Source organism: Chenopodium quinoa, unplaced genomic scaffold, assembly GCF_001683475.1.
Source record: "Chenopodium quinoa cultivar QQ74 unplaced genomic scaffold, ASM168347v1, whole genome shotgun sequence".
In the NCBI taxonomy this organism is placed as follows: Eukaryota; Viridiplantae; Streptophyta; class Magnoliopsida; order Caryophyllales; family Amaranthaceae; genus Chenopodium; species Chenopodium quinoa.
The window spans coordinates 154,550-164,892 of record NW_018744032.1 but is presented as its reverse complement, the minus strand read 5'-3'; the positions used below and the strand labels follow the sequence as shown (position 1 = coordinate 164,892).

At 38.8% G+C, this 10,343-nt stretch overlaps 1 protein-coding gene across 4 annotated transcripts; it reads right to left on the bottom strand.

Moving 5' to 3' along the window:
* Nucleotides 1–1,875: 1,875 nt before the first annotated feature.
* On the bottom strand, nucleotides 1,876–6,038 carry LOC110690363 (alanine--glyoxylate aminotransferase 2 homolog 1, mitochondrial-like). 4 transcript variants are annotated; one of them, XR_002505081.1, is made up of 6 exons: nucleotides 4,647–5,043; nucleotides 3,667–3,746; nucleotides 3,439–3,512; nucleotides 3,088–3,173; nucleotides 2,611–2,929; nucleotides 1,876–2,087 (listed from the first exon to the last, which is right to left on the bottom strand). XR_002505081.1 is itself a non-coding variant. In XM_021867185.1 (6 exons), the coding sequence occupies exons 3-5, from the start codon at nucleotides 3,504–3,506 to the stop codon at nucleotides 2,613–2,615; spliced, it is 471 nt and encodes a 156-aa protein (XP_021722877.1). In that variant the 5' UTR covers nucleotides 3,507–3,523; nucleotides 3,667–3,746; nucleotides 3,832–3,846; the 3' UTR covers nucleotides 1,876–2,087; nucleotides 2,611–2,612. The 4 variants fall into 4 exon arrangements, 3 of the variants coding, with proteins under 3 accessions (XP_021722877.1, XP_021722876.1, XP_021722875.1); XM_021867185.1 differs by lacking the exon at nucleotides 4,647–5,043 and adding an exon at nucleotides 3,832–3,846 and having other exon boundaries at nucleotides 3,439–3,523; XM_021867184.1 differs by lacking the exon at nucleotides 1,876–2,087 and adding an exon at nucleotides 5,477–6,038 and having other exon boundaries at nucleotides 2,590–2,929; nucleotides 3,439–3,523; nucleotides 4,647–4,877.
* Nucleotides 6,039–10,343: the final 4,305 nt, after the last annotated feature.

The window sequence follows — 10,343 nt, the reverse complement described above, 5'->3', positions numbered from 1 at the left end:
ATGCCACGTCACACCTGTGAGGGGAAGATGTTTAGGGTAAAAATACCCCTGGACACGTGGCCCTATAAAGGCCTACCATGTGTCAAGATTGCAACGGTCAGCAAAGACCCAATCCCTTTGCGACACGTGTCCATTGTACCTTAATTGAGGTGCAGTTCTCTCCTACTATAAATAGTAGGGGCAGACCTCATTTATGGGGATCGAGAATCATTAAAACAACCAACCAAACACAAAACCCATTGCAAAACGCTCTCTAATCGAGAAGCATTTATTGTTCTTTATACCTCTTTAAGAAAGATTCTAACTTGATCTTCGGAGGCGGAACTCCCACCCGCCATCAAGAGTCTCCGTTATTTGTGCAGGTACAGGCGAAGGAAGGAGCATACTAGGAAATTGTAACTCTCCCGCAGCACATCTAAAAAACCCCCCCCAAACAACGTTGATTATGATGAAACCTTTTCGCTAGTCGCCATGCTTAAGTCCGCCCGGATTATCCTAGCAATTGCCGCATATTATGATTATGAAATATGGCAAATGGATGTCAAAACCACCTTCCTTAATGGGATTTTGGAAGAAACTGAGTACATGACACAGCCGGAAAGTTTTGTTAATTCAAGTAATGCCGGGAAGGTATGCAAGCTTAAAAAGTCCATTTATGGACTTAAACAGGCAAGAAGAAGTTGGAATCTGCGATTCGATGAAGCCATTAGTGATTTGGTTTTATCAAGTGATTCTTGTGTTTACAAGAAGGTAAGTGGGGTGACATCGCATTCCTCGTCTTGGAGAATGGCTGCTTTATCATCTTGCCTAATAGACATCCTTCGCAATTTTTAAATGATTCCAAGTCGAATGAGAATTATGGTTTAGAATTAAATAATGGGTCCATTTGATTTATGAGAATATTCAAAACAGGGTATCAAGACAATGTCTTGTAAAAAGAAACACTTGTTAAATGAACATTAAATATTTCAATGGAAAATTATCCCTAATCAAGATCATTTAAATGATTGACGATTAATGACCACTTGAGATTAGTGTTTATTATGATTTATAGCATCGTTCTTGTGCTACGAGGACATGATTGTCATAAATCATTTGCACAAGTATTGGTTTAGAACTATACCGGATCGGCCTATGAGAATACTTTAAGAGGTTTAAAATCTTCATAAGTATATTTCTCATTATATCTATCGGAACCTTTTTTCCTTGACCATGAGTATTGTGAGTTCTCTTGTTTGAGTTCGTTTTGATGTTATCAAACGTCTGCCGTAAATGGGGATTATAACGGCTAGGTCCTCTTAATAAGGGAAGCTAAACAATGCAAGACTGGGAATGTCCCCCTATTAACAATAGGGAACATGTCTTTGTTGTTTAACAAGTCCTCTCGAAGAGCGAGACTGTGAAAATGCATGGTCGTGCTCAGATGGATTTTGGAAATCATCTGCTTATCGACAGTCAAACTCGGGAATCGAGAACACTAGGTGAAAAAGATAAATGGGCACCGGTTCAAACCCCCCCCCCTAAGGCACCGGTTTTGAACCGTTGGGGATTTGAGGGATGCCAAATCCAAGAAAATTTGGCACCGGTTAACCGGTGCTAACTACATGATTTGGCACCGGTTAACCGGTGCTAATTACATGCTTTGGCACCGGGTAACCGGTGCCAACTACATGGCGCTTTTTTTTTCAATACAATAGGCACCGGTTGTGACTTAGAACCAGTGCCAAAAGTCCCAAAAAAATTTTAAAAAAACCTTTTAGCACCGGCTCTTTCCAAAACCGGTGCCAAAAATACCCAAAAAAATTAAAAAAAAATAAAAAAAATCTGCATTTTTTTCACTTAAATTGTACCAAATACTTATATATAATCATAATATAAATAAAACACATATATTTTCTTCAATAACTTGTAATATTATTTTCTAATAGTACACGGATTTTTTTCAGGAGGGTTCAGGAAACTGCGTTTAATTCTTTGGTCCCAACACATATATTTTTCTAAAAGTCCCAACACATATATTTTCTTCAATAACTTGTAATCTTCAGGAGGGTTCAGGAAACTGCGTTTAATTCTTTCCAACATAATCACTGAGGCAAGAAACAAAATAGTCAATAACCAATTCAGAAGAATAACAAGCCTCAAGCACTTTTCTAAACTTTTAATCAATCTAAAAGAATGAAAATTTCCAATCAGGTCACAACCTACTCAGCTTTGTATACAAACAGCAACTACCTAAACCAAGTCATCCCAACTAATATTATCTAGACACAAAATAATAAATATTCATTTGGCATGCTAATCAATCGTTTTCCTTTGTCTATTTCTTTTTCAAATGTTATCGTGAAATTAGCCCCTCCTTACTAAAACATTAGCTTGACATGTTTTAATGCTCTCGTGCTAGGCAAATTAATTGTGGTGTCTCGTGCTTAAATTCTTTGCTCGTAGATTTTAAAATAGCTTATCAGCTTTATCCCTTGCTTAAGTGTAAACAATCAGATTACCTAGTTACACAACATGGTTCTTAGGAGGAGGGGGCGATAAGCCTATTATAATTCAAGTATAACATGAGAAGAAATTAGACCACAACACTTGTAAATTTCAGAGATGTACCATCATGCACTATTCCCAAGGGATAAAACATCAAAAATCTCCCCGCCGTTGATCAGGGGACTAGCATCTGATCCATTGACTGGGGTAAATCTCAGTCTTGTCAGACCGTCAAGGGGCCATTTGGTTGCAAACACAGCCACACCAGATGGAGTCACGCTCAGGTTACGAACATATGGCACATTATTGATGCTAATGTCAAATGCCCGCCTCGATGAGGCACGGTCATCAGCAAAATATAAAGCAATGTAATATGTTGAGCTTGGAAGAGGTAAAGCAAGCCACTGAAGATCCAGTGGTCCTGCAGAAACTGTTAAGTAATCTGAACAACAACAATAATCCAGCATTAGTAACTTGGCTAAGCCTTTTAGAGCAACATAGTCCCTGTCAAAGTAGGCAAACAGCGAATGGTACACATAGGATGCACTGTACTCCACACTGTAGGATTGTAGGAAGAATGCTCTACCAAATACTACTCACCTGTTTCTGGAGAATACTCAATGCAAGTTACTGAATCTTCATGTTTTCCAATGATGTCATAAACTCCAGAGTGTTGTAAGTCATACCTAAGAAAATCCAGTCGCAGCAAAGTAATAACCATGTTATTCTCAAACATAGCATGAAAAGAGGTGTTCGCTTAAATAAATTAATACAAACAAGGGTGAAAATTATGTAGCCAACCGAAAATAAATCAATACACACAAGAATCTAATTATTGATGAGGCACCCTACATTTGAATCAGGGCAAAGCATGGCCTGGATATAGTCTCCAAATATGGCTATGAAGAGGTGACAAAATTACATTGCAATAACTCCAAAGAAAATACTTACAAGGCATCAAAAGCAAGGATTCTACCAATCTGGTGTCTTTGAGTTGCCAGGGATTGAAAGTTGAACATGAGTCACTGGAAAGAACCTAATCAGTCAGCGGAAGCACAAATACAAGTCACCAACTAAACCATAATTAGTTCACGCAACGAGAAACTATAAATACATCCAATTTTTCTATTAAAAAGCAGAGGAGAATTCATAGAGGAAGGCTCTAGATGAGAGTAGAACCTGTGCATTTCATTACAAAATGTTAGAAAAGAGAGCTTTCCAGAATCGGAAATGATAACCAACATGCCTTTCCCCATAACCTGCAGAAGGAATAAAATATGCATTCAATTACAATGCAAGAAAAGAGATGTAGCCATTATGAGCATTAACATGAGGGTTCCTTACATCATGTAAAACCTGTGAGTTATTTTGTCCATATATCAAAATTTCTACTAGTGCTGGCCTTTTATGTCATTAGAAAAATCAGACTAGTGTACACGATTAGAAGCTAGATGATAGGTTAGAACCTTTATAGCTACATTTTGTCAAATCTCAGTCTTAGAAGAAATAAACTTTAGGTCCAAGATAATCAGGAAGCAAACCAGAAAATGAAGCAATAAGGACTTTGGCTTTAGTCTACACATGGCCAAAGAAGGCAAGGAGGGGCAGACAATTTTGAAATGTATACCAATCACTAAAGCAGGATTTTAAAATCCTTAGTAGATTTGTCAATGCATCACATGCAATCTAAAGTTACTCTATAGCAGGAAACAGAAGATCATACCCAACTATGAACCAACAACCTTGATGAGACCTCACATGATATAATATTACGATAATAAGAATGAGTACTTATAGGATTATCATGGAAAAGAACCTGTGGTATTGAGTATTTCCATGTATTTAAAGCCGTCAATCCAATGGTATTACTACTTCCACCATGGTAGGCATTTCTCAATGAAATCATGCCATGATTACCAGTGTAAAGCTTTGCCATCAGCGTAGCCAATTCAATTGAAAGCATATTGTACATTAACAATCATGTCATATACTAAAACATAGGATTCGGTTCATCAATTTTGAGGAAAGCCTTGAAATCAACTAGTAAAATTATGAGTTAGATGATGATGATCAGATTAGTGAGACATGTCAAATTAAAACAATAAGCAACATAACTTTGCAAGGGTTAAAGTGGGGCAATATAGGTTATGAGAAGCAACCTTTAGATTTCCAGGCATTTTCGATGCCAAAGCCTCTGCAAAGTCAGCTATGGCATGGTGCAAATATATAGTTGTCGCATGCTGAAGAAGTTTACTTTGCTCTATTACAGCATTCAATATATCAGGGTGGCAGTGGCCGCAAGACACAGTCACAATCCTGGCAAATGCATCAAGATAGCGTCTACCCGTCTCATCAAACAAATACTGCATCTTACCCTCCACAATATTCAGCTGAACAACCATGAGCATAGAGTTAAGTACCAATATAGAGGTATAAAACATCAGTGGCAAAGCTAAATATATACAGTAATGTAATTCAAAATTAAGGCGTCAATTTTTAACTTTTAATTTTAATATACCAATGTTATGTAGTTTAATATTAAGCCGTTCAGAACAATCTAACAATGACATGTAACAGCATTTTACATGAAACTAAAAGGTTTAAAATTTAATATGAAGTTTAAATTTTTAGAGTTAAGTAGGGTCATTGCTTTGAACATAGCTCGGCCGACATTGAAGCCAACTGAAAGCAAAAACATATACAAGTTCTTCCATTAAATAAACTCCCTCATTTGGGATTCAATAATCATATGCCTAATTCAAATTACACTATCAACATGACTATTAAACCCGACACATAGGAGTATTTGATTAACACTTCTTCAACAACAAAAACCCAGAGAACCCAAATCGAAATTAAGAGGGTTGCAGTAGTAAACTAACCCTAGTTTACAAGAACTAACCCTTAATTCGAAAATCAAATAAACGAAAAACCCTAGATTGCGAAAACTGAAATCGATAATCTAAAAAGGACAAAAACAAATTTTTACCTCGAAGCTGCTTCAATGAAGGTGAGAAAGCTCGAATCCGCTTCAATGGAGAATAAACAGTACGCGTAGTGGAGGAGTGATATGGACAAAGCTCAGAATGCGCTTCAATGGAGAACTACGAGCACGCGTAATGGAGGAGAAATATGGAGAAAGGTGGTCGAAGCTAAGAGAAGGGCGAAAACGAGAGTTAGGGTTAACGAAAATGAAATGCAGGGGGGAAAGAAAGAAAGAAGAAGAAGCAGAGAAATTAATACCCGATTTTTTCTTTTTTTTTTTATTTCGCCCGGTTTTTTTTTTTAAACAATGGCACCGGTTTAAACCAGTGCTAAATACCATAGTTGGCACCGGTTTAAGGTGAACCGGTGCCAACTCTATTCCATACTTTTTTTTTAATTTTTTTTTAAATTGGCACCGGTTTGAACCGGTGCTAATTATATGATTTGGCACCGGTTTGGTTGGCACCGGTGCTAACACTGAATTTTTCAATCCCGCCCATTTGTTTTGGCACTGGTTTTCACAAACCGGTGCTAAAGGGGGGTGCCTATTTCAATTTTCTTCTAATGGAAACACTTCAGGACGTAATGAGGATGACGAAGAATTTTACCTTATAGTTCATGAAGAGACATTAAGTGACATAGGAAATGGGCAATAAACTACTTGCATTCCGGACAAGTGGGAGATTGAAAAGAATGGTGTCCTTCCAACAAGTGTATTATTCCGATAGAGGGTTCGAAATTATTAGAAAGCTAATTTTTCAATGAGGTCAAATGATCACAATGCCTAGGTGGAGGCCGCTTCCGATCAGTAATATTAATGTATAATTAATATTACAACTTAATCTTGACTAAACCCTTCGGGTCACACCTAATCGAGTAACCGATCTGAGGCGACGAACCAATCCGAAGAATTAGATGAGTCATTAGAGTATTACAAACAAAGACGTCGGATATCGAGCTTAGAGCGTTGAAACCGAGTGTCGTAAGCCGAGTCGAATTGGAATTCGACAAGACGAGAAATCAATAAGCGACAAGTTCAGGCTAAGTCGTAGCCTCGCATTGGCCAAACCATGCGAGTACTAGGCTAGCCTTAACTTGGTCAATTTCAAGGAATGGGAAAAGGAACTCAAGAAAACTCTTTAGAATTGTTCCTTAGAATACACTCTTAATACTCTCATTCCAAAAATCTTCTCTAAAGGAATCATGAGCGATGAGGCTCATGATAAATGGTCTTCCGATTGCAAGAAAGTCTCACGACTAATGGCTAATTCCATCCCGGAAGATTGGAAGGAAAAGCTCTCCTTCTATTTTCCTGACGTGTTCCTCAAAGCACTTGAGGACATTCTCAATGTGAGAGTCACCAAGAGTGACAATGGCAACTATGATGGACTCGTGTTTAATGTGACTAGGTCACTTTCGAACATGAAGATAAAGCCACCAGAAGTAGGTTGTCTTGCTAAGGAGAGGTGTCGGCTTTGGTCAAGGGTCTACAATACCAAATTGAGACCCAGTATGCCCCTCCGACCTCATGTGCTTGGTATGACTAGGCTCTTTAAGCATATGGAGCTTCTCGGAATCTCATTGGAAGATGAGATGGCGGGTCATATCTTGCTTTCTTCACTCCACTTGGGCTATGATGCACTTAGAGTGCATATAGCTCAGTGAAAGGAGACACGCTCTTTAAGAGAGGTGGTGTAGTTGCTTCACCGAGCCACCTTCTATGGAGAAACCGAAAGGCCCTTCAGAGCAAGGAAGAGGGAGTTCAAGAACAAGGCGAAGATGCGATGCTTCTATTGTGGTGGGCAAGGCCACTAAAAAAGGGAATGCAAGCTCTTTCGAAAGGAAGAGGAGGTGAGGAATGTTGCATCTGCCTCAGGTATTTTCATTAACACTTGTGTATAAAACTATTCATAGGTATTTGATACCATGTGTAACTCACTTTATGTTTCCATTTCAGGAACCAAGTGAGAGGGCTTCAAAAGTGGATGTGCAACTACGAGCGGACGACAAAGATGGTCTTTCGATCGTGCTTTTAGGCACATTTTTTTTGTCTATGGCTTGTAATCAACTAATCTTAGTTTCTCATGCTTTTGAACATACTTTTGATCTATGGTGTTGGACACCAGGTTACTTTGATCACAAGACAAAAACAATGGTTGTTTTTTGAAATGTCTTGCTTATATGTTCTATAAAATTGCATGTTTTACATATGATTAGACAAATGAATGATACCACCAAAAGAGCTAAGACCATCGTGTCGAATCAAACTTAATTGTGGCATTGTCGTCTTGGCCACAATACTATCAAACGCATCAAGAATTATTTTTTTCATAAGGGTATTCTTGACTCATTCGACTTGGAGTCATTTGAAAATTGCGAAGTATGTTTATTAGGCAAGATGATAAAGCAGCCATTCTCCAAGTTAGGAGAAAGGGCTAGTGACTTATTAGGTCTTATACATATGTATGTATGTGGACCAATGAGTTCACCTGCAAGGAGTGGTTGTCGATATTTCATTACCTTCACGGACGACTATAGTAGATATGGCTATGTCTACCTAATGTCGTACAAATCTGAATCTTTGAGAAATTCAAAGAGTTTCAGAGTGAAGTTGAAAATTAGCTTGGCAATAAAATCAAAGCACTTTAATCGGATCGAGGTGGCAAGTATTAAAGCCACGAATTTGACTATCCCTTGAAAGAAAATGGTATTCTTTCAAAATTGATACCTCGCGGAACTCCACAATGGAATGGAGTGTCCGAACGGAGGAATCGAACCTTGTTAGACATGGTTCAATCAATGATGGGTCTTAGTGAACTTCCTATCTCTTTTTGGGGACACGCACTTCTAACCGCGGCACTAACACTGAACCGTGCTCCGTCAAAAGCTGTCGAAAAGACTCCATATGAATTATGGACGTAGAAACCTCTACGGTTGTCTTTTCTTAAGATTTGGGGTTGCGAAGCAGATATCAAGAGATTAATTTCTGACAAACTTCACCCAAAATCTGAAAAGTGTTTCTTTGTGGGTTACCCAAAAGAAACCAAGGGGTATTGCTTGTACAACAAATCCGAGAACAAAGTGTTTGTTGCTCGTGATGATGTATTTTAGGAGAAGGAACACCTTTCCAAAATGACAAGTGGGAGAAAATCGAACTCGATGAAGTTCGAGAGGACGAGTAACAAAGTCAACCTGACAAAACTGACAATCAAAGTGCTTTAGAAGCTGCTAATGACATTGGTCAGAGTCAAACCGACAATGCAAATGCTCAACTTATTACCCTGCGTAGGTCGCAACGGCCAAGATCTCAACCAGACAGATACCTTGGTATTGTCTTAACCGAAGATCAAGACATCCTAGTTATAGATGGAGATGAGCCAGCAACATACAAACAAGCTATAACGAGCCCCGACTCTAAAAAATAGCAAGATGCCATGAAATCCGAGCTGGACTTCATGTCTTAAAATCAAGTCTAGGACTTGGTTGATTTGCCCGAAGGTTACAAACCTATTGGTTGCAAATGGATTTTCATGTTGAAAACGGACAAAGATGGACATGTATCTATATACAAAGATAGACTGGTGGTAAAAGGTTACAGGCCAATTCACGGCGTTAATTATGATGAGACCTCTTCACTAGTCGTAATGTTTAAGTCCGTTAGGATTATCCTAGCGATTGCTGCATATTATGATTATGAAATATGGCAAATGGATATCAAAACCGCCTTCCTTAATGGGATTTTAGAAGAAACTGTGTATATGACACAGCCAGAAGGTTTTGTTTATCCAAGTACTGCTGGGAAGGTATGCTCTTAAGAAGTCCATTTATGGACTAAAGTAGGCAAGTAGAAGTTGGAATCTGCGATTTGGTGAAGCCATTAGTAAGTTTGGTTTTATCAAGAATCCAGATGAGTCTTGTGTTTACAAGAAGGTCAGTGGGAGTGACATCACATTCCTAGTCTTATATGTCCATGACATATTACTAATTGGAAACAGCACTAAACTGTTAGAGTCCGTAAAGGGTTGGCTTGGAAAGTGCTTTTCAATGAAGGACTTGGGAGAGGCACAGTACATATTGGGCATCAAGATCTATAGAGATAGATCTAATAGGGTGATTGAATTGAGCCAAAATACATATATTGATAAGGTACCGGCACGATTCAACATGGAAGGGACCAAAAGAGGTCACCTACCCATGTCACATGACATAACTCTTAGCAAGAAGCAGTGTCCACGGACATCTGATCAGCGAGAGAGGATGAATCAGATTTCATATGCCATGATATGTACTAGGACGGATGTATCATATGCCATGAGTACTACGAGCCGACACCAATCAAACCCAAGAGAGGCGCATTGGACTGCAGCCAAGTATATCCTAAAGTACCTAAAAAGGAACAAGGATAAGTTCCTGGTCTATGGTGGTAGTAATGATTTGGTTGTTGAAGGTTATACTAACGCGAGATTGCAGACTGATAAAGACGACTCCAAGTTTCCTGAATGGAGGGCGTTTAGTTGGAAGAGTGCTAAGAAAAGCACCACTGTAGATTGTACAACTAAAGCAGAATACTTGGCAGCTTCGGAAACAGCTAAGGAGGCAGTTTGGATTCATAAGTTCATTAGTGAACTTGGTGTTTTACCCTCCATCAAGTGTCCTATAGACCTCTATTGTGATACTAATGGAGCTATCGCTCAGGCAAGAGAGCCAAGGGAACACCAGAAGGTCAAACATGTCAAGCGGCAATTTCACATGATAAGGGAATGGAAGTCCGAACGGACGACAATGTAGCCGATCCATTAACTAAACCTTTGCCTCAAGTGAAGCACAACCAGCGCGTTGAGGCAATGGGAATCAAGTATGTTGGAGATTGG

Coding starts and splice junctions, on each gene's coding strand:
- LOC110690363 (XM_021867183.1), bottom strand. CDS start 4,928: ATGTTTTATACCTCTATATTGGTACTTAACTCTATGCTCATGGTTGTT. Junction 3,747..4,646: donor AAATGCCTGGAAATCTAAAG/GTTGCTTCTCAT, acceptor TTCCTTCTGCAG/GTTATGGGGAAAGGCATGTT. Junction 3,174..3,438: donor ATCCTTGCTTTTGATGCCTT/GTAAGTATTTTC, acceptor GGATTTTCTTAG/GTATGACTTACAACACTCTG.